This window comes from Falco cherrug, chromosome 5 (assembly GCF_023634085.1).
Source record: "Falco cherrug isolate bFalChe1 chromosome 5, bFalChe1.pri, whole genome shotgun sequence".
NCBI classification, from domain to species: Eukaryota; Metazoa; Chordata; class Aves; order Falconiformes; family Falconidae; genus Falco; species Falco cherrug.
The window spans coordinates 26173609-26198644 of record NC_073701.1 but is presented as its reverse complement, the minus strand read 5'-3'; the positions used below and the strand labels follow the sequence as shown (position 1 = coordinate 26198644).

Sequence of the window (25036 nt, the reverse complement as noted above, 5' to 3'; positions counted from 1 at the left end):
CCAGGAGGCCAGAAAAGAACAGTAACTTTTACTGTCTTTTTTACAGCAACGTCTGGCAAGCCTTGAACCAGATCATTAAAGATATCAGAAGGAAAGACACAAAAAAACCAAAAGCAGGGGTTAAGAAAAATGGGGGACAGAACCATATTAGTAGACCGACCTTTCCAGAAGGGATGCCACCAGTAGGATCAGAGGGCCATCAGCTGCAGAGAAGGAGTGGGCTGGCTCTTTCACTCCTCCTACAGCAGCCTGGGGAAGGGCTCAGCGGCAGCCGAGACCAACTATGGAAACTGAAAGGTAATGAGCTGTAAGTCTAAAAACCAAACAAACTTGGCATGTTTCCCGTTGTGTGTAAATTCACTAGGAAGACATTAGAATGTTAGAGTTGTTCATGATTCATTTGGGTTCTGGTAATAGCGTGCAATCACATTTAGCTGCTGAATTCACCCAAAGCAGAACATATATATGTTTGCTTCCAAACCAAACTTTAAAGGAGAAAACTCATTCTATACAGAAAGGACAACTTCTAGACTGTCCACCTTCTCACCTACTCCACTTACCACGTCACCTCACACATAACCTATTCTGCTTTCTTTTACCTGTTCTTCCAATTTGCTCTACCTCAATATACTCGTTTCCCTTGCTGCATGTCTGTGAGTACCAGCAGCACAACAGACAAGCACATGAACACATACACATTACATTCTACCTAAGTTACAACCCTTGCTTCCCTCACAGCCTGTAGCCTGTGGAAGAAGTATGGCAAAAGCAATGCTTAAGCCTCTTGTGAAGGACTTGCTGAGCGGATTGCAGGTAGCACCACCCCAATGTGACACAGGACCCTTACTTTATCATCCGCTTAAAGCCTCTGCTCTGTGTTTGGAAAGAACTTGCATTTTTACTTTCCCTCCCTTTTCACTTCTTAAAGCACATTACAGCTGCAAACTTCAGTTAACAACTGTGCTGTTTACAGTTTTACCTGAGACCACTGCAAGCCCTGGGCTCATATACCTCAGTAACGCTGAAACAGATTATTTCTGGACTCTGCCTCAAAGTCAATACAGAGGTTATAGGTGCTTATTAATATGAATTTGAAGTCCCCATCTGACAAAGTTTACAAATGAAGTGAGTATAGGATTGGCACAAGACGACATTGTTACACTTTCCTGAATGCAGGTAGGTTGGTTTGTCCTGTTTACTTTAGACACGCAAGCAGCAGCTTAGGAAGATGGGAAGGTGGTGGTGTTTGGTTTGTTGTTTTTTTTTTAATGGGCGACATACTTGCCATAGTTTCTAGAAGTGTTGTCTATCGGTCAACTGTGCTTTGTTCTTTCGATTTACAAAACCAAAACTGAACTCTCTCTCCTTCCCCCTCTGCCTGGCTTCTGTAAAATTTACAGAACTGGAATTAGCAATATAATTTTAATGTATTTTCTTCTAAGCAAACATTTTCCCTTGAAAATGGTATTTCATATTCAGATCATCAGTACTTTCCACTGTGTTCTACAAGAACACAAATGCCTTGTTTAAAGCATCATTTTCTTCCCTCACTACTTCAAAGCGCACACAGCCCCGCTGAAGGGCAAGGACTTCACGGTTCCATCAAGGCAGCAGAGAAGAAGCATCTAAATCTAAATAAGGCTTTTCATCTCTCAAACTGTACTAACAGATACACCCAATATAGCTCATTCTTTAGTCATACAAGACTTGTGCTTTGAGGTTATGCTTTCCCAAACAAGGCCCCAGCTGCACTTCAAGTTAACTACTGCAAGCAGATTTACCAGAGAAAGAGGGAAAAATAAGCCTGAACTACAACCTGCAATTTTGGTGAGGACTGGAGCACTGTGTTCAGCTCTGGGGCCCCCAATACAAGGACATGAACCTGTTGGAGTGAGTCCAGAGGCCACAAGGATGATCAGAGGGCTGGAGCACCTCTCCTGTGAAGGCAGGCTGAGAGTGTTGGGGTCGTTCAGCCTGGAGAAGAGAAGGCTCCAGAGAGACCTTATAGTGGCCTTTCAGTACTTGAAGAGGGCTCATAAGAAAGGTGGAGACAGACTTTTTAGCAAGGCCTGTAGCAATAGGACAGGGGGTAATGGTTTTAAACTGAAGGAGGGTAGATTTAGATTAGATATTGGGAAGAAATTCTTTACTGTGAGGGTGGTGAGACACTGGAACAGGTTACCTGGAGAAGTTGTGGATGCCTCAACCCTGGAAGTGTTCAAGGTTGGATGGGACATTGAGCAACCTGGTCTAGTGGAAGGTGTCCCTGATCATGGCAGGGGGGTTTGGAACTAGATGGTCTTAACGTCTCTTCCAACCCAAACCATTCTATGATTCCACTCAAAAGCTTGACTTCCCTTTATTCTCTCCCCAGTCACAACCTCTGCTAAGGCCCCCACCTGGTTGAATTCATAACCCTCTATCTATGAGCACAGAAGCAATATTTGGAGTAGTCTCCACACTAAGATCAAGATTCCACCACACTAAGTTTAGTGCAAAATCTTAAAGAACTGTAAACATCAGAATATAAACCACCTACAGAGAAAGCTATTGACAAATACAGGTCCAGAATGGTTTCAACATACCAGCCGGTCAACCCTACTAAAGTTATGTGTAAACACAATGGCAAAGTAGTTTCAAGTGTCTGTAAGATTAGGCTGGCAAACCAAAGTCTACAACTAGCACCAGTGGCCTGTCACTGCACCATCTTGCTACTGGCAAGTTAGAGTAGTCCTAACAAAAGCCACTTCCAAAAAGTCTTTTCCATTAGAACACTAGTAAGATTTAAGTGGTCACTGCTCTCGGTATTAATTGAGAAATAAAACATTTTCAGTATCTGAAGCCTTCTTAAAGAAGAAAAGAAGTGAATCTGTATACACCAACGGAGGCTTGCAAATGATAGGTTCAGGAATCATGAACACCGTGAGCCCAGGAGTCACCAGAAGGAATATCTTGCTTTATGTGGAGCCACTCTGGGAATACTGTGCTGTATCACGACCTTACCAGGCATATTTACAGGGTGCTGTAAGAGTTTCTGAGAACAGCCTTGTTCACTACCAATTCATGCTAATAAGCATAACAAGCATGATAAATTGAAGAAGCAGAATTTGGGCTTTGTACTAGTTTTTCTTGCTCATGGCATTGTAACTACCCTGAATAAAACCGGTTAAAACTATTTACTAATGTTTCCTAGAGGAATTCCCAAAACTTCTCTTTCATTCACCTTGCTCCAAGAGGAAATAAATAGTAGTTTTCCTCTGTCATGTGAAAATGTGCAGCTCTCCCTCTTTGGTACATTCTTCTGTAATTGTGGAACTAAACAGTGTAACAGAGACCTCAGTGACATGTTCTTCATCTTAAGCCAGAATTAGAACAGCCTTAAAGGAAACGCCATGCAAAGACTCATTTTCTAATAGTAACCCTTTCTCTATCTTTGACCCTGGCAAACTTGCTCTGACAGCTAGAATAAAAAAGAGGTCACTGCCACAAGCCAACTATTCTGATCACCTCCTAGGAGTTGGCATCCCAGGAAAAAAGTGGAAAAACTGTTCATGGGAACAGCACAAATAAAGGAGTGGACAAAATGCAAATTCAAGGGCAGTAAGATGCCTGGCTACTGCATAGACATCACATACAGTAATTACGTGGCAGGAGTCTCTCTCAGAGAGGTTTTTAAATCACTAAGAGAAGAATTTCTAAAGCTTGTCAGTCAAACACCTCATATTTCATTGCTCCTTCTACAGCAGCAAGCAGTTCACAGACTAAATGCCCCTCCTTCAAGTTACAAGTAAAACCCTGTTAGACTGATCTATTTAACAAAACCCAAAGCTACATTAAAAAATGTATGTGAAAATTGTTCCTAAAAAGGCAGCTATTAGAGCTTGTAAATCCCACCAAAAAACCTTGTAATTGTGCGCACACATACGGAGACATAACCCCTGGCATCCTGTGTCATCCATTTTTCTTGAACTATTTCCAGCACTTTTGGAAAATAGGTTATTTATTCTTAAAGACAGCATGCCAATTATTCCACGGATGAGCCATGCAAGCAGAGATGGCTGCTGTAGCAGGTCAATAAGGCACCACAGGAAGGGCAGCGTTGCTTTGCTCCCCCTTCAAAGAGAGAGCACAAGCACTGCCTTCATTAACAAGTATTGACTAGCCTCTCTAATTACTGCCTTCTAGACTTCACATTTTCACTGCAGCACAAACCTCAGCTGTCTGCAGATGCCATTTGCCAGGTTAGGTTTTGCTTTTACTGACAATTTAACGCTGTGAAAAGGAGCAGATAAACTTCTTAAAATACTTTAATACATTTGTTGGATTTCCAAAAATATCCACAACACATAGGAATGTACTAACTGACACTATTCTTTCAAATTATGCACCTGAATCTGTTGGTTTGCGTGCCTAAAGTGAGAAATACAGATCCAATATTTAGACTTGTAAATTATGAACTGGTTTTCAGAAGAGCTCAAACTCAGTACCTCAGAAAAACGCCCTATTTAGCTGTTACATCTGTACAGAAACCCCTGGGTGAAGTATGGATCACTTTGAACCTTGCTCTCATGCCTGTCCGACTGACTGCACTGAACAATACTTTTGCTTTTCCCTATGCATGATTTAGAAACAGAGAACCCTAATTAACTATAGGTGGTAATTTAAAAGACTATTTTAGTTCTGAATAATATTTTTGGCAGAATAGAATACAGTTTTAAATTTCTCTCTCTTTTTGCCCTTGTATGTCTCTAGGTAAACAAATCCTCAACTACCTTTTTGCTTAAATATCTACTACATTAAATATTTGCAGTAAGAAAAAAAAACTCTGTGGAAGATGATGATACCCATAGCATATCGTACCCTTATTATTCTGAAGCACTTCTGTCTACTCACAGTAATGTATTTACTTAACAGTGAAGACATTTAACAGCATTTGTTTAAAAATTATGGATTCACTTCTCCTCCTTAGGTCAAAAGCTGCTTCTTTCTACACCACGCTGACTTCCTGCTCACATCCTCAGCACTGACACCCGAGGTGGCTGCACAACCTACACGCTGAAGGGCTCGCTGTCTTTCACTTCCTTTTGTGGCTTTCAAGGCCGAAACTAGAGGGAGAGTTTTTCTTCATTAGAATATTGAACTTTTCAGTTACTTTGAAAACAGAAAAATCATAAAGTGAGAGCTTTATTTCTACCTTCTGATATCTCCTCTCAAACTAATTTGCTGCTCCCTAGGGATGCATAGGAAGATGGTAAGACCCAACACAAGCTCAGAACACCTCCCCTTCATTCTTACTGTCACACTCGGCACGCATAACACTCCAGGAAAGCAGATACTTAAGTGAACATTAAAAGTGTGTCTGGATGAATGGACAGCACGCTACTGTAGCTACCAGGAGAATATATATTTAGACTGCACTCCACCATTCCTTACAGAGCCGTTTTGTTGCCTGCTGAGCATTGCCTATCATTTCTATTGAAAATCCTGAGTCGACATCAATAACGAGTTGGATTTTTGTCACCCATACCCAAGGGCCACATCTTTTTTAAGACACCTGACCCTTTCCATTTTACCTTTAAAACAAGGCATCCACACTGCAAATAGTTGTGAGATTGTCGTAAATATGCTTCATCTTACTTCAGTTATTTGGCTTAAGGAAGAAGTCATTTATGTAAGAGATCCAGGACACAAGAGAGATCACGGCTTCCAGTGACTTAAGTAATGACATCATAGAAAACAGTCTCCTGATGGTGAAACAGCTTGTAGTCATTGTATACTAAGGACGTCTCTTCATCACAATGCTGTCAAAGCCATCTCAGCATCAGCAGAGCAGTACAAAAGCAATAATCAGCTAAGTAGTTCTCACCTCTCTAACTTAATACTACAGTGTGAAAACACCCCAAATACATATATAGAAACATCACCTTCAATCTTGTGCACTGTACTCTTCAAGTGCCTTATACAGCAACATGAAGCTTTAATACTTATTTGTCCTGTAAGATAGAGATATCAATCGAATAAAACACAGTAGCTGGCTCCTGTTTTTTTGAAACAAGAGGGAGGGTTACTGATCCTTTAAGGTTTCTTTTGCAACGAAGACAATTCTGGAAGTAAAACTATATCCACCATACAGACAGTGATAAATAGGTCAAAAATATTCTAGCAAAGAAAATATTTGCAAAACCTTTGAAGGCTGGTGATATTCTCCTGAGATGCAAAATACATATACAAATGAGAATATTACAAAGGAAACCACACTGGATTTGAAGAAATAAGTTGCAAAGAGCCTCAATCCTCTCAAAACTGTATTACCTGCTATACAGAACTGCTTGAATATAGAATAAAAATTTAGATATATTATTGGCAACACAGACTTGGCATCTGATCAAAATCCTGGGTATCTACAATATATTTTTTTATTTTTGAAAAGATGAAACCATGAAAAATTTTCTATCTGGAATATCAAGACTTATTTTAACGAGACCAAAAAATACTGGTTTTCCATTAAACTCGAAAAACATCTCACAGTTCTCACTTAAAATTCCAGAAATCTAACAGCAGCCAGACAATCTCCAACTGCAGATAAATGGAGTATTTCAGTCTTGTGAAGTGGTCAGCTCATGGTGCCATTGATCTCAGATTGGTCCATGTCATCTTGTGAATTACCATCACTGTACGGGAGCTGCTACTGATCACTCAGCGTGATAATTTAGTAAGACCAGGACTGAGTTTCCCAGTCAGGTCAACGATTTGAAGTGGGCAACAAGATATACTTGGGGTAGATGAAACACAATTTTAAAGTCGTTTAAGTATACCAGCACATTTAATTCAAAACCATGGGTCAGATGTTTTTACTAATTTTGGACATGACATAGTACACGATCCAGTGTTTTAACCTCCAATTTGACAAAACAGTCCTAGGGATCGCTTGTTCTTGTTTAGATGGAAGCACACTTGACAAGTACATCTGCTTCTTACATCCAAAAAACCAAAGCCATTAACTTGTACATCATTTCTTGTTACACTGCTCAGTCGTAAGAAGGAGGGACAGGAGGGAAAGTTGCCGAGACAAATTTATTCTGCCAACAGTCAGCAGAATTCACTGACAGATTCAGAACAGGATTCACTAAGCTTTTGGAACAGTCTTTGAAAGCAACTGTGAAATGCTAAGTTACACAGAGTCTGGGAAAATGAGAAGAAGGTTGCATTTGCACTTGATTTTTTTGTAAGGCCATCTATCGCCATGGAAGCAGAAAGCAAAACCGAGTTTTGGAAAGGTTTTGCTATTCAGCGTAAGTAACCGCACTCCAGATATGAAAAGGATAGTGCAGGAATTACAGCAAAAGGAATTCTGACCACTAAAAAATTAAGGGTCTTTTACCAGCAATAATAATCTTTATCCATTTCCATAGGCAGTTTATCCTCAATTCCATATTTCTGTCAGTGATCTCCAGCTCCAAGATAGCCACTGATAAAGAAAGAAATATGCAGGTAAATCACTCTGTTTTCATTCTAGACTTTGACAGTTAGAAAACTAACATGCTAAACGTAACCACTTCATGATTAATCACAGATTATTCTGTGAAAGAGAGTTCTTTTGAGTGAAGTCTGTGGGAAACAAATCTATGTTCTACCTGGTCATATTTTTCACCTTGAACATAAAAAAGACCAGGTCTGATTAGATATAAATATATAGCTGATAGGGTAGAAATCCCCTTACCTTTCATAACAGATGGCCAATTTACTCAACGTAACCCTTTCTGTTGAATCATTGCATTACCAGGCACAGAGTATTTGCAAATGATTCAGTTAAACTAAACCTTAGAGAAACTAAACCTGGTTTACTGGCTGTAGGTCAGTACTCAAGAGTTTCAAAGAGGTTTTAAAAGTTCAGCATACGAACATTCACCTTGCATGCAGTTCTTTCCACGTCAGTCAGGTACCTGTTTTGTTAAAAACTGTGCCAAGTGAGGACCTTCATCTGAACATACATATACAAGAAGATATAGGGAACTATGCCAAGGAGTTTGATGACAGGCAGATGGGATGATGACAATACTCAGAGACACATGGACCTGTTGTAATTCATTAGAGAGTATGTTCCTCCATATACAACCAATACTGTTACCAGTTCACCTTTTCCACTGGGTATGAAAAACTCAGAACCTCTAAGGAGCTTCCCTAGCTTTTAAAATTATGCCCTTAGCAACTGCTAAATCAAAATGCAATCTGTAGGCCAGGCCCATAATCGCTAGTTGGAAGGAAAAACAAGACTAACTTTGCTGAATCACAGCCAGCTGGAAATACAGCAGTAGCCTTTGCCGTCAGAGCACAGTACTACGGCGGCCACACCACCAGCTCCAGCCCAACGAACAGCAGCCAGGGTTGGAAAAACCCGACAGTCCAACGTCTAAAGCTGGCCTTCCCCATCGCTATGTGTGCATGGCTGCTGTAGGGAATGTACTGAAGGGACAATAAACCAGGCTGCAGCCTTCGCTGGTTCCAGCAAGGAAGTAATTTATTATTCTTTTTTTAGTAGAAGTTGGTGGAGAATTCAGTGAGCTGCCATGGTGGAAATAAGTTTGGTTTAAATTCAAATATGAAATCGAGGAAATTATGGCATTGACTTTGCCTGCCTGTTTTGAGCCCTGTAAGTGCAGGATCCCTACCTAAGCTTGTGTACCAACACTTTGTTAATATTTATCTGTTAAATATTTAGTAATTGTTAATTATTAAATTGTTATCTGTTAAATATTTATCTGCCAAGACTGTCCTACATATTGTTGGAGCTCATACAGTATTTTACTGACATATGTCAATAAAGAGCAACATGCAGCTGCTCATATTTTAAGTTTTTATAGGTATCATGTACTAATATTGAATTTTCATATTTTCAACACAGCAAGGTACAATTTTGCATGTAAACCAAAATGATTGAAGTTTTGAAACACAATGAAGTTAAATTACTTAAACATAAATTACCTTTTTAACTTTATATTAAAATTACCTTAACTGAAGTTGAAAAAAAATCAGCTTTAGATTGCAAAACTCAGAATCCTGTCATATGTATAGGGTTAGGATATAAAATTACCTTCATTTTAACCTCTGAGTAGTTGTAAAACACAGATTTTTTTTGGTTTTTTTTTTATTTTTTATTGAAATACCTAGATTAGAATTAATAGAAAAAGTCCACACTTGCCTCCTACTGGGTATCAGGTAAGTGAATCAGAAGGGACATGCAGATATTCTCTACAATCCACTAATCAGGAAACAGATTTTATGCATCTTTTCAGAAAGGTATTTTGCTTCTGTATTCCTGAATGTGTCTGCTAAGTCCTAATTGGGGAACAGATAACACTTAAAAACGAAAACAAAAATCATCCCATAAACCCCAAACCCCACACATTCCAGTTAACAAAGAGCAAATAGTAAAATAGGCTTTACTCTTCTTATTGTATTTTTGTAAGGAAAAGTAACCACAGGGAGTGATGAGTAGAAGGAAGAAACAGACCAGTCTAAGGTCACATCAAAAAACTTCTTTCGTTGACCCAATATGCTGTGCAAAAGGGATCTTCAACTTACTTTTTTTGCATTATGATCATTGTAGGGACCACAACAGCAGGAAAAAAAAAAAAAAAAAAAAAAAAAAGAGGCAGCCTATAGTAGTTTGCTGCTAAACTAAATTCTTGCAATTCATTCCTTGATAATATCTTATTGTACCCAGATGGTTCTGTATCTCATCATGCTATGTAATATATACGCAAAATAAGAGATGATCATTCTGCAGAAGAGATTTTTGTATTTTTATTGTTCATTCCACTTGTTCAGAACAGAAAGAGCTCATTTTCTTTCTACACTGTGCTGAGGAAGCCAGGAAGAGTGCAGGAACAGGAGAATCTTGGTGGACAACGTTCCAGTGCCATGCAAGCTGCTGCCTCATGTGCCAGTGCCTTGAGACTCAGCATAAGGCAGCAGCTGAGGCAGACTGTCCTTTAGATGGCCTGCAGAAAGATCAGTCAGAGAGCATGATGCTGACTGAATTTCCATCTGAATATGAGGAAGAACTTCTTTACTTTGAGGGTGGCAGAGCACTGGAACAGGCTGCCAAGTGAGGTTGTGGAGGCTCCTTCTCTGGGGACATTCAAAACCCACCTGGACATGACTCTGTGCAGCCTGCTCTGGGTGAGCCTGCTTTAGCAGGGGGTTGGACTGGGTGATCTCCAGAGGTCCCTTCCAATGCCAACCATTCTGTGATACTGTGACTGCATAGCACTGATAAAAGCACAATTGAAATGACCATTTGAAAAGGGAAAACTTCAACTTTAGACAACATTTGAGGCTCTTGGATTTTTAATGAAGTCAGGCAATCAAAAAGGACAGGAAATTCTGACTGCTAGAAACTTGCCTATAATCTATTACATTATCTTACAGTATCAGACATGCATTAACCCTTACCTTCAACATACAAAATTCACTCACATTTTCTACACAAATTCAATATGTTATGCAAAAGAAAAACTAGCCTTGGAATCAATGGAAAATATTCCAAAGCCAATACTAAAAGACTGACAACTTAACTCTCTCAGTCTACTTGCTGCCTTTGGCCTTGTTCTTGCAGTGTACTAACAGGGTAGGCAGGCAGCATTACTTAAACATACCTGAGGGCAAACAGTCCTGAAGAACAACCTCAGTTTGTGTAGCCCTTCTCCCTGTTTACTCCACAAACATATGGCAGACACGGATATTTCCAATGCAAGACAAAAAGCATTAATTGAAAGCCTCTGAATGAACTGGACTTAAATCGAAATAGATGTGGCTAAGACTTTTACTTCCTAATATGAGGAACAGTAAGTCAGGCTTAATGTCAGAAGAAATAAAAAATATTTTAAATACCACATTACACAATTGAAGGTTTAATACTTGGAGGTACCTACCATACCCAAATGCTTACATCCAAACCGTATCCATATCCAGCCATATCCTAATACTTAGGTCGAGTACAGTCTATCAAATTACATTAGTGATTGGATTGGCCCCCTGCTGTTTTATACACAAGGGAAATTTGTAGATTACCAATAAATGCACCATGGTAGAACTACCTATACTGCAATGCCCATGAGAAAGCCAATCCATTGAGAAATCAGTTCCTTTGCTACCACAATGCAGCACCACAGCTGTCTGAAGCAGCCTGTGCAGTAAGAGTGCTGTGAACTAGCAGACACGTAAAATTAGACACATCACAATTTTTAGTTCCTTATTTCCTACTATAGCTTTTGAAGGTATTCCTTATTTTCCAGAAACTTTTAGGTAATATTTGCACAGATTGCCATTATGTCCCAAACAGTTAAACAGTGATCTAACGCTGTTCGTAAAAATAATAATTTAAAATAATTTTTCAAAAAATCTTTTTGCCCCCCCTAGTTTATCTGTGGCAAGCCACCTATAACAACAACAACAAAACCCCAAAATATTAACATCAGACCTCTTTACACAACACTGAAATCTGTCAATTGACTGGCAAGGTCATAGTTACAGTCTCTCAAATTGCCTCCAATATGCAAAAAGATTTTAACTCACCTTATTTAAAAAAAATAATATCATGTTTTCTACAACAGGGTTAAAAAAAACCCAACTGAAAAAACACTTAACCAACCCATATTAACAGGGACCATGCTACAGTTAAGGACCACACTTCCCCAGATAATTAATTATAGAGTCATAATTTAAACAGCAGATCATGCAATAGTATGACATCCACATACAGAAAAAAAAAAAAAAAAGACAAGTGAAGAAGACAGCATACATTCTACACAAAAACATATATGATTTGCTTCTATTTACTTGAATATATGTCATTCAAGAGCTTATGACAGAAACAGAGGTTCTTCTTCCTTAGCACAGGATTACCTAGTTTTATTCTACACGTGGCTTGTCAGCAGCTGCAGTAAAGCAGTTCAGAAGTTTTCATTTAAAGTTCAACATGCTTACCAGCTATCAGAATTCTCCTGCCTTGCAGTGTAAGCCCACACACCAAGAAAAATAAAAAAGAAAAAAAAAAACCCTTAGGATAAAGAGTCCTTTCAGCACCATGCAGTCAGCCCGCGTTCCTCTCTTCTTACTTCCAGCTACTAAATAGCTTCTGCTTTTCTAACCCCTTCTGTACCATACCTGAAAAAAAAAAAACTTATCAGAAAGCCGATCCTGCTTCCACACCCTAAGCCACTGTAAACACAGTATTTAACTTCAAACAACCTGCCCTTCCACATGTACAAGAAAACCAACAACAAACAAAACCAAAAAAACTTCAACTGTAGTACTCTAGATATCTCAGCTCTGTGTATTTCACTTTCCAGCTCTGATAGCCTTACCTACATTTAGAGTTACCTACCATCTCATCAACTATAATAAGCATGCAATCCATGTCAATCTTAGCAAGGATGATAGATTCTCACTTTTCATATTTAAAAAGCATTCTTCCTTCCTGAAACTGAAGCTAACATTTGACAGCAAACAGCTACAGTGCTTGATTTTTTGAGGAAGGGAAAATACTTGAGGAATTCTTCCATGTCCATCCCAAACTATAGATTTGGGCTGCTACACAGGCACAAAGACAGTCCAAATATTAGTGACACAAAGAACTACCTCAGAATGAATGTAGGGGAAGCAGAGAGGGGCAGGAGGTGTTTCATTTTCTTGGGATATGTACTTTTGTACTAGCGAAGAGAGCTCAGCAGAGCACTGTGGAAAATAGACTACTAAATATATGCACTCCCATAGTCTTCACAGAGCACAGGTCATCTACTTCTGCTCAGGTCTCTAATCTCCTTCCATGGGACAGAAGGAAAGAAATAGTGGAAGATCTATTTTTAAGCCGGCATTGGTGTGAGCAATATCACTCTACACCACAGGGTAGCAGATGGAATTGGATTTTTTTTTTCCTGCAGCAAACTCTTCAAAACGTCACTCTAATAGAGAACGTCTGTAGTTTTTTCCTGATCTGTAGACTGTCTCCCAAGTATCTTCAGGCAAAAGGAAACAATCGGAAAGCCTGGCGCTGCAAAGGGGCACTTTTGACACTTACTGAGCCTGAACAACATAACTTGAGTTGGCATTTGCACCGCTGGATAGTCACTTCTCTGCAAGTGAGGGTTTGGATTCTGTAACCACCATATTTGAGTATCCATTACATCACGCCTAAACATATTAACTGGAAAAGAGTTACGTTAAACTGCTATGCCCCAGAGACATTCTCCATGCAGATACTTCAGCAGCATTACCACCCCAGTCTTGCAGACACTGGCTGTTTTCCTCTGTGTCAGCTTTAAAAACACTTTCCTTTTGGAAAGGACTATGTTAATACTCTCTCAGCAAACCATAGTGAAAGTCACGTATTTAGAGATTAAGAGTCTGAATTATTTGTATCAAAGAAGTTTTACAAGACCTGTGAAGGATTTCTGAGGTCTTATTTCATATGAGGATCATGGTCCTGGTCACAATTGTCAAATACCACATGCTATTTCAGTTGAATGCTGAACATGTACACCTTGACCCCAGCAGAACAGAAGCAATCAAGAGGAGCTTGGCAAACATCTTTAAACATCACTATTTAACCCTGTGGGGAAAATAAGCAATCTGACAATTTGAGATGTGAGACACCTCTAGAAATACTCCTCAGTTTTCTAAATTATGAAAATATTTAAATCAGTGAATCACAAGTCAGAGTGAAATTACTTAATCCCTTTTTTCCTCCTTTTTCATTTAGAACCTATCTCAACATTTTCTGTAAATTACATGAGGCACAAAAACCAATTAAGATTAGTTTTAATCAGGATCCAGCTAAATGTCATTTAGGAAATAACAAAGAGGACACAATATTCACAGTGATAAGATCTACACATTATGTACCACATTCCAACATCCCAATATTACTCAGATTTTTAAACTGTAAGCCTACTTTTCTGTTGCAGTTGAAATGGATTTGCTGAAAACAACCAAAAAAAACCCCAAACATATAAAACTAGTTAACTACACTGTTGGTATTGGCCACATGAGAAAAGCAGATTATACTGTTAAAAGTTAACAGTTGTTAAAACCAGGAAGCAACAATTCTCCACAGTTCGGATAAACAGACACTTGTTTGTTTAAGCTCTACCAAAATCTTTGGAAGAGGTAACTCATTTGGGTTTTGAGGTTTCTTTAAATTATGTATTAATACACACAATGTTAATATTGTTCTCATTTCTATGAACAAAAAGCTTTCAATATATCCTGTGCCCAAGCAGTCCTTACACAGAAAATAAATAAGATGAACACTTAAAGGGGCAATCCTCCACACTGAAGTTGAACACCAAGGGCAGTCCATGCCCACATAAGCCAGATCTCTTGTTGGCTATACATACAGTTAGGATGGATGTTTTTCTCCCCCTCTGGCTGCATGCCAGGAATGTTATTCTGAAGATACACTCTATGCTTGATACAGGACAGGGAAGGATATATGGAAGTTTAGAAAAAGGTTAGGTGCACAAGCAACCACTTGGGTTGTTGCATTTTGGACTTGCTTACACCCTTCCGTTCAACCTCACCACAAAAGCCACCACAGAGTGCTATGGAAATTACCTCCTGCTACCTGACCTAGCTTGGCAGTCTCTAAACAGCATGTTGAGTGCCAGCTTGGGTGTTAGCATACCCTTCATTTGTAAGCCTGCTGAGCCCATTTGTCCACTGGATCAGATACAGATTAATAAAGAACAATGTTTCCTGCATTACCATGCATAACTTAAGAGAGTATGAATGTAATTACAGATCAACAGTTGGGTCAGATCACCAGAACTTGATGAAAATCAACTTAAAACTTTGCATTAACCACCACTCTATTTTCTAAAATGGACAATTATTTTTAGTAGAAAACAGATGCAACTTGCTTTCAAATTTAAAATGCATCTTAATAAAATTCACAGTTCCACCTTTAGTATTAAAATAAGCCAAAACACAAATTCCCAATAATTTTATACACCAATAGCAATTCTCATTTTATTGCACATACCACAAAAATCAGATGTTTTGCAAAACCTCCCTAGAATCACATTTTCAGCCAAAAATCTCCAAGCTTTTATTTTAAAGAAATAAAAATCCTCTTTTTTTAAGAATTAAATAGTTACAGGCTTTCGAAGGACAAATATAAAGGATCTCTTTTTAGGAACTTTTGAAAACCATCCTCAGGCGTCTGTCATCCCACATAACCTTCCTGAATGCTATAGTACTGCTAGCCCATAGGAGAATAGTTGAAGTACAAAAGAATTCTACCTTCACAGATGTAATGTAGTTTCTTAAAGACAAGATTTAATGTCAGACAATGAAAAGGAATGTACAGTACTCTTGGACTAAGACAGGGACATTTTGGCAAGAGTCAGCTAAAGAAAAGGCTAGCAGTATAATTGCATAAAACTGAAAAAAAGTTTCAATTCTATCAAAAACAATTTATTTTTTCTGTATCAGTGACTTTGATTCTTAAATCACCGATTCTGAAGGTGAATGTAATTAGCCAGTAAGTTTCATTTCCCAACTCAATTACTGCTGTTAATACAAATAATGTGTATATTAATATTCAATTAAGAAACTGAATAATGACAGACAAAATAGTGAATGGTGGTCTGTGAGAGTAAAGAGGAAAAAGATTCTGATTACTTCCTGCAAGAAGTTGTCATCAAGCCCTTCTGAAACAGGACAAAACATTTCAAAAGAAACATCTTAAAATATTATTTGCTCTAACAGTTTTACAATTCAGGCAATTTATAGGGGGTTTTTAGGTCTGCTGTAAACCCTAGCTGTGATTTCTGATTTAAAATATTTGTTTCATGGTAGAAGAGAATGTACAAGTATGAAACAGCTTAAGCAACTGAATGCCTGAGCCTAGTAGAAAGATAAAAGGCTACCAACAGAACCCTTAAGTAAATAAAAAGTCACCCTACATCGGCATACTAGCTGGAGCTTAGAAACTAGACAGTCCTCACAAGGAACAGCAACTGGTGGGGCCAGGATCCTCAGCCAGAACCAGAAGCAGTGGCAGGGAACCCTACACCCTCTCCCTCCTCTACCTCCAGAAACCACCAAGTAAAGGCAGGAATATCTGCTCTCAAGTTGTCCCAATCAAGGCCTCTTGTGCTTCACAGAAAGAGAAGACAAACCAAAGATGCAGGTAGAAACTTCTCTATTGACTTTTGCTTCAAGTGCCACAAAGTCCCCAAAGGGATCACACGGAAGCCCCATCAAGAATCCAGGTGGTCCAGAGAAAGAACACAGCACCAAATGGTGGCACAGGACGGCCACACGGAGCAGGGCCACCAGCAGCCCTGGCACTGCAGCACTCTGGCAGCTCAGACCCTGCAGGTTTCAAGTATGTAGGAGCAGGGCAGAGTTACAACATAATCATATGGCTACAAGGCTCGGTGCCCTTACAGTAGGTGCAAGTCCCTACCGTGAGGGCTCGGTCACAACAGTGACCGACAGAACCACAAGCCTAGCATGGAAACATCACATGCTCAACTAATAAAAAGCTAAATCGTTTAAAAGGCCAGAATAAATTCAGCCACCGAATCAGTTCAGAGTTACTTTTGCCTTCCTTGATCCCTATCTGCATTTGGGCACACTAGCATCTATTCGAGAGGGAGGGCAAGTGCCTGCAGTTACTTAAGAGGAGAAGGATAGACCTGCACGTCAGCTGCATTATTATGTCTGCTGCAAGGCAACATGTGGTCAGAAGTCAGGAATAAATTTCACATCTCACATTACAGTTCCACCACGTTTTTCCTTCTTTCCAGGCTTTTTAACTTGTTTTAATTATTATCTGTGACGTGCTTAGCATTAGTACTTAGTAACTAACACTATTGCATTGCCCTGCCCTACCTTCTCTCAGTGTCTTTTGCCTCCAATTTTAATCCATTTTGTGCTCCATTTTACTCAGCATTACGGAGGCATTAAATTGCTCTGAAACTCATTAAAAATACATTTATTTACATGCCTGGCTTTGCAGACTACTGTAGCAGTTTAATTTTTCTCCTCTTCTGCTTTTACTGATTTCTCCATATCTTCTGATACCGTCTCGCTGCTATTTGGTGCTCTGGGATCACTCTCTGATTTTTACTTAGTTCATCAACATTTCAACACAGCTGCATTCTCTTTTCCCTACATTAATTTCAAAAGTTGTTTTTTTCTGCTAAAGCCATCATTGTTAAAATGTGACTTCCAAGGCAGCTAGTTGAAGAAACCATTAAAAATTCCTCTTTCAATTTCCTCCTCTTACTTGCTTGGGTTATTGACAAAACTACTGCTCTCAGGATACCCTCTCTAAACAGAATTCCCTCTCCCCTTGCCAGAAGTACAGCAGTTTATTGGCAACAGCCTGAATATATCGAGCTGTCCACAGCTACACATTTGATCAAAATGTTTCAACCATCAAGAGCTGGAGGCAGTGTTTATTCATAGATTTAACATGATGGAAGGGATCGTTCTGATCATCTAAGTGTAACTATTCATCCTGGATCGCCTTATATTCAGAGGAGTTATTACACACAGTATCCCACACTGCAACAGAAAGCCTTTTCTTTCCTCTCATAGAAAAAGGAGTTTCAGCTACAAGATTTGCAGTCAGTAACTGGATTAAAATACTGAATTGACAACAAAGTTTTGAAGAAAACCTATCCAGCGTTGACAGAACTAGAAGAAAAAGCTCACAAGTATCTTATTTTAAAATTTACTTGCTTCATATTTTCCTTTTCCTCTGGCAAACCCTTCATCCTGTGAAAATATTTTGTCTTATACAGCAAATAGATAAAACAACTTTAAGACACAACAGTGCAAAATACAGCAGTCCGAGTGCTTTATCACAGATCACACTGTACCCAAGACATACTGACAAGCAGCATCAAATACTGCCCAGTTACGAACAGGACTTTGACTGAAATTACTGCAAAATGAGATAGTCCCTCACCATGACTTAAGAAGTGGGTGAAAAGTCTGACAACTGCAGTTTTAAGTAGCGCAGGTATTGACAGACAAGGGAGAAAATAATAGCCAAGGGCAAATAATGGTTTTTTTTAAAATGAACAGCTTCCTTTCTCAATACTTGTGGTTTACTGGTTGCCCAAAAGTAACACAATCCTTAAGCAAGCTCTCCTTTTCCAATCCAGAAATCTCCTAACCATATGTATTAATTTACCTGCAAAAGCAACCTGCTTGTGATTTTGTACCACAAACTGATTTGTATTGTGTATGCAAACTATTACTTTTTCAGTTCCAGCTACGCCTGAAAGTATTTCAGGAATGGCATTTACCAGCACCTCCACAATTTTGTCGTCTTGGGTATATTCTAAAGAAGTCTCTCCAGTGCTATAATTAAGATATAAAGAATCACTAACAGAGGCTGAAACTATAGCAATGATTAACTTGACCTATGGAATAAGCTCACTAAGATGTAGCAAGCTTTCTGAGACACCTGGGATCTAACAACAGACAAGGGAAACAGGGTAACAGAGCACTGCAGTCAAAGCCATATAGTACAGAGGACAAATTAAGTTCTCTAAGAACAAGTAGTGTGCATGTTCCCCAAGAAAGTTCAGCTGAAGTTCACCAACTTGTCAACCACCAGGGGTCTCAAAAGACCCCAAGAAAGATCCCCAGGAGTGAAGTGTGCATACACAAGTGCTTTATGCATATGTAAATCATTTTGGGGAAGTAGTTACAATATGTATTTGATTTTGGGGAAATATGATGAATACGTATGTTTTGTTGTAATAAATTGAGGAATGCTGGTCAGATAGGTGCACATGATTTGAGATGCTAACCTCCGTGTGCCCAGCGCTGCAATAAAGAATGCCTGCCTTCTAAACTTACAAAATGAAGTTTAGAGGATTTTCTTTTTGCCAGTTTTTCGGTATCACCAGCAAGAAGCAGACAGGTTATTTTCAGTAAATCCATGTCAAACTGGAATTCTTCTTTGAAACCCTTTGTGTATTGGCACTAGCAAGTCAAGCAGTGAATACAAATTGTAATTTACTGAAGCAAATCACCATCTTAATCACCAGGAAGTCAGTATTACAAGACCAACAACAATTATTGGGTAAAGCAGACATTGTTAGGCAAGGACCGAATAGACCCACCAAGCCAACCCAAGATACACATATAAGTGACTTCAATCCTGGATAGTCTATGAACCAAACAGTACACTGTTATTGGCTTTACAGGATTATTTTGATCCTAAATATTTGGAGGAAAAGCAAGGGAAGAAAGGAATAAGAAAACAGTAAAAATATATTCAGGAAGCTAAGTTCCATTTCCTGCACTTTCAGAGAAGACATTTGCTTCAATAGGAGGCACATGGGATTAATTTGGCCCACAGAAACAGGAAGCTCTCTAATAACAGATGGGAAAATGTGTTTTCACGCAAGTTCTACATAAAGCAATTTTTTATACTTCACTTTCTCTCACATTTGAAGGGAGAGGAATATTTAGCAACAGTTTCCTATATATTCACCTTCCACTCAGCATTTTTAAGTATCAGCTGTCTCTGGTAAATCTCAGCTTCAGAAAAATTTCAATAAAACAGGAAGGCATGTAAGACAACTAGTTCTCTTTTGCAGTGGTCTCTAATGCATCTACAGATTCCAGTCACTGTTTAGATTAGCCCTAATGATCATACAGGTTTTCCCTGAATACACTGTATCACAATCAGGTTTTCAATCACTGCAGACCAGTCAACAAAATGCAGCGGGTAACACAAAGCCAGGAACAAGGAGAATGATAGTCCAAAATTCATTATTTTCAAAAATAAAACAAAACCAGTAACAATGAAAAACTACCAGGCAAGGCATAGTTCTCATTGTAGCTTTATAAGACTAAAACCCTGAACAAAAGCATTTTTCATAGACTTGAACAGCACACTATTAAGAGTCTCATTTAGTTATCTCCCACTGCAAGACAGAAACCTGAAAGACTACTGAAGTTCTGTCAACATAATCCCATAAAATCATATCCATTTAACAGGTAGAGATACAACAGTAGTGGTGGGGAACTATTTTTTTTCCTGTCAACTGTTTGCAGACACCTTGCTGCAGTGAATGCTGTCTTGAATGCAAATTACCTCAGCTCCCTAAGAGGCACACCGCAATGTCTGAGACTGCCAACATACAGTACAATGCCAGCAGAGAGAAATTTAGGGAAAAGGGAACAGAAGAAAGCAGTGCAGAAAGGGTGTAACCTTGCACATACGTGAACAGAGCCAAGGAACCAGTGCAAGATTTGAACCGCACAAAAGTTAACCCAGTCTGTGTGCAGCAAGGACAAAGATGACTGTACTGATGGGAGGAAGAAGCTATTTCTTGCTGTGAAAGCGAGTTACTGTGTCCTTGTGTTCTGAGCTATGTCTTCACAGCTAAATCTAGTCGACTTAAGTGGAGTTACAGCCTTCTAGGGTAGCGTAATCCCATGCAGAATCAAAGCAGTGCCATGCTCACACTTTGCAGACCTTGTGGCTAATGAAAGTGCTGCACAAGCACGCAGTAGCCTAGACCTGCTTCTTGGCAGACAGCTAATTTTGAGTTAACATGCATACGGGAACTTGAAGTAAAGATTTGTTCGAGTTAGTATCAACTCTGAATTTTAATTCAGCAGAAAAAAAGACACGGAATCCACATTAGTTATTCCCTTCAAAAAAAATTATTAATCACGCTACTGCACTGAGTGCTCTTCTCTAAACTGTCTCCAGATATCAGCCTTGATGTTTTCCAGCTATTTCAAAGTATCTCTGAAGATTCAAGTACTCTTTTGTCAAACCTTTATATTAATGTCAACTTGTAACAGGAAATAATTTTTGCTTTGTCTTTTAGGTAGGTAAACACACCAAGCCTTTTCAAACTCAAATGTTAACAAAATTCAGTTGCAGTTTTGCTCATGACCATGAACCTGATGACTTGGAATATGGTATGTTGAAGAGCAGAAAGATTTTTCTGTTAGAAGTCAGACACTTCTGTGCAATGCTCAACAAAAGACTGATGCTGTAACAGAAACCTTAAGCGACCCCTTTCAGCATTGGAAATGTTTTCAGACAACACCAAGAACGGACATATTCTGATCTTCTGCCTCCCAGTATAGAAAACCTGCCACGTCCCCTATTTCATCAGGTCAATGTCAACAGTTGTGAGGAAACTATTGTGTGTACAGAAGTTATAATAGGTCTTATTAATTCTCTGCACTAACTCACAATTTACTAGTCTGAGAAGAGTTCTGATATGCCTGCCATATATATCATCCAGGTTTTTTTTCTAATGCATTTATAAGCATATATAGCTCATGTAATACATCTAGTTTCTCCAGGTGCTGTCCAGATAAAGATCTGAGACAATTGCCAGAGTCCCGTCCCCAGGCAGTAATGTAACTGGCCTATTTCACAGCACTCAGCAGGGACAAGGATTGGAGATGTCTGAGCTAGGCTAACCCCTCCTTTTCCCTAATAAGGTTTTCAAGCAGGTCAAAAGCATACTTCTGCATTAGAAAACCCCTTTAAAATCCAGTTAGCATTTTTAAGCCATAAAAGTGTAAACACCTGCTGTTTTGTTGTTGCTGTTTCATAGGAGAAAGAACACACCCACATTTATGTTGCATCTGGGGATTAAAGTTTATACTTCCAAAATCAAGGCAGTTTGATCACCTTTTTTGAGCAACAGAAGCAAGTGCAGTTGCATTCTGACTACAAAGAACAATGAGGAAGACTACAAAGCTATCCTGGAGCACATGCCGCAGTGGCCTGTGCCAACAGGAAGGTTAGATAGGGAGTCAAAGTCCCACTAAAAGAAATTGTTTGTATACACAAGGTATCTTCACCTAATTTTCTAGGAGAAATGGACTATGAATGAAAAAAGGAAAGATATACATACCTACATGAGAAAAGCCTAAAATCATCACTGAGTCTCCCTTTTATTTCCCACATCTTTGCGATTAATTTATCTTAGTTTCGTGAGTTTTTCATATTGCAATCATATTTAGAAATCATGATGCAGTAAAGTACCATGAAGTTGGTTACTGCAGTGCAGATTTGAAGTTATCAAATGCAGAGACATTTGATAAGCAGCACCTTGCATATGTCTTGGCCCTCACAACCTTCCTGCCATCCAAAAGCCACAAGAAGAATGCTGACACTGAAAAAGCTATGCATTGCACTTGTTTAGTAGATAAATCACCCAGTGGAGTTGTTGCATGCACAGATGAAAGAGCAACAATAAAAGACTGTAGATGAGTACGAAACTGTTACCCAGAACTCCAAGGTAACAGGGTACTGCAGGAGCCTAATGAAACTGAAAACTAACTGAAAACACAGTATCCCTTTGCAAGCTTACCTTTACTAGAGGAGAGTGAAATCCATTAAGTCTACCTACTACAAATAGAGCCGCCAGTTCCTCTTTCCCGATGTAAACATGCAAGTAGGGCATTAGGAAAAAGAATGAACCCACAATTTTTTATTGGTAGTGGCACACACATATCCAAAGTTACTACACATTAGAGTTAAAACAAAGCACTCTATGCACAGCATGGCGGTAGTCTGTTCTTATGCGTGCATACTTACTGTTAAACGAAGCAGGCCACTTGCCTGGGAATTTGCGAAACAACAGTCCCGAAGCAAAACATCCCACCCTTATATTCCTTATGTTATAATTCCCAACGTTTTAACAAGCATATGTCAGAGATGTCAAGCTTTATTTCGTCCACTTTGTCCTTCCACATCCATAAACCCAAGCTTCTGTGACACCACAAGCATGAGCCCAGCGTGTCACACCTGCTGTCACGCCAGAGTGGCTGGGTTTAGACATACAAATGGGGGTGGGGTGGTGGTGTTAACTTGCTCATAGGCAACAACTTTCTGAAGTTTGGATTTTATGATCTCTTATTTTTATAGCGTGGCCAAGGTCATGCAGACCAGCAGCCGAAGCTGCCGCCCCTTCCCAGAGCGCCGCGCTAACCCCGCACGGGCGGCTGGAGCCCAGCACGGGTCCGGTGCCGAAAGGGGCAAAGAAAGTGGCACCGGGGGGGGCAGACACAGGGCGCGGGGCTGTCGGAGGAGGGAGCTGGCCCGCTGCGGGGCTCAGGGCTTCGGAACGCTCCGTGCCGAGCTGCGGCTGCCCCGGCTCCGAGCCCCCGGCGGGCTCCCCGCTCCCCGGCTCAGCCCCCTCCCGGTCGCCGTGCCAGCGCTCACCTCCACCGCACGGGCTCGCACGGCAGCGGCCGGCGAGGCGAGGCGTCCCGGCTGCGGCAGGAAACACGGCCCTTCCCTGACAGACCGCCCGCTGCCGGGCCAGCCGCCGGGGAGCCCGGGGCAGCTCGCCCCCGAGCGGCGCGGCACCCAGCCCGCACGGCGGAGTCACCGAGCCAGGCGGGGCTGCGCTGCCGCCCTCCCCGCGCCCGCCCGGGCCAGCCGGCACCCCCGGGGTCCCGCCCGGAGCGCGTCCCGCAGCGCGGCGGTGCCGGCGGGGGGGCCGGGCCCGGGGCGCCGTTACGGCCGTTACCTGCAGGCGGCCTCCGGGCGGCCGCCCCCTGCGGGGTGCCCGCGGGGCAGGCGGGCGCTGCTCCATGGGGGGCGGCGGGGCTGGATTTCCTGCGGATAGCCGTCCGCCTGAAGTGCGCGCCCTCGGCTCCGCTCATCCTCGGGGCGGGAGAGAGGCGGAGTGAGGGGGAAGCCGCGGGGTGCTCAGCGTCCCTCCCGCCCCGGGGCGGCGGGGCCGGCATAGCCCCGAAGGCAGCGCCTCCCCCCGGCCTCCTCCCGCGCCGGCCCCTCACCTGCCCGCCGCTCCCCGCCCCTTCCCGCCCCCGCCAGCACCTGGGCCGGGCGCCGGCAGCCGCCGCCCCGCACGACGCGCCCTGCGGCCGCTGGCCCCGGGCGCCGAGCCCCGCCGCACGGCAGCCCCGGTCCGCCGCCCGACCCGGGCCGGGGCCGCGCCGCAGCTCCGCCGAGCCCGGTGCCCGCGGGGCGAGTTCCCGCCGCGGCTGCGCAGGGACGCGGGATCCGCGGGATCCGCAGGATCCGCACCCGCTGTGCGCCCTCCCGGCCGGTGCAGAGCCTCGCCGGCCTGCGGCGGGGTCCGCAGCGCCCCACCACCCAGCCCCGACGTGTGCCTTGCGCTCCCTCCCTTCCCTCACCGTTCGCCTTTCAAATGCCTTCCCTGGAAGGGGAGGCCCCGTTCCTGTAAGGTTTATCAGCGTACATAGAAGTTGTTGGCCATAACACAGCTCCCCTCTTCCAACGAAAGTTCTCGAAGACGTCTGAGTACTAGCAATTAAAAGTGAATTTTGGTGCCAGGGTTGGAGCTGCAGTACTTGCATCAATAACCTCTCCAGCTGAATGCTGCGTTCATGCCAAAGCTGTTGCCTCCCTCCCAGTGTTAATCCATACTAACAGAAAGACGATCAGAAGGCCATACTGCTGCAAGACTTTGGATTAGGTTTATTTATATAGCAACAGTGTCTGAAGCACCCGTTTACCTGCTTAACTGAGACATTATATTTGGAGGCAGAGCATCTCCCCCAGTGCCACCAGAAGTGGTGCACCTGCCTGTGGTAGCAGGACAAGAGCTTTTGAGTCTGTTAGGGACCCTGATGTGGTGCAGTTAGAAGAAAACCAGTTGCAAAGCACTGTTCCCACTACATGGGGATTTTCTGAGCTTTGGAAACCCCAGGGGTTTTTTAAACCTTTAAAATACAGGTTCCTGTTCAGTAACATGCTGCCTCGTTTGCCATCAGCCATACTTTTTGCGTGTATTTTCTCACAAAAGGAGCGCAGTCAGCTATGCTCCAGGGATGTTCTCCCTTTGGCAATGGTGCAACACAACCATTAGCTGCCATAGAAGCCCATGAATTGCTGGGGCTTGAAGGAATACTCTGGGGAAGTACCCCTCCACACTTGCCCTGCTCTTAACGGGGTTTTTTGCCACTGTCAGAGATGGGAAGTGGGCAAGAGAGACCTTTCATTTGACCCATGACAAGAGCCACTGCTGTG

General features: G+C 41.5%; 1 protein-coding gene across 3 annotated transcripts in view; it reads right to left on the bottom strand.

Moving 5' to 3' along the window:
• FGD4 (FYVE, RhoGEF and PH domain containing 4) overlaps nt 1-23759 on the bottom strand; it is a 110257-nt gene extending 86498 nt beyond the window's left edge. Inside the window, exon 1 of one of the 3 annotated variants that reach the window (XM_055710954.1) lies at nt 23550-23759. In XM_055710954.1, the coding sequence (XP_055566929.1) occupies nt 23550-23685 (136 nt within the window). In that variant the 5' untranslated portion in view covers nt 23686-23759. Of the gene's footprint in view, nt 1-160; nt 262-11988; nt 12014-23549 lie in introns of those variants that run through there. The other 2 variants (XM_027807604.2, XM_055710955.1) reach the window with 2 other exon arrangements.
• Between the last annotated feature and the right edge of the window lie 1277 nt (nt 23760-25036).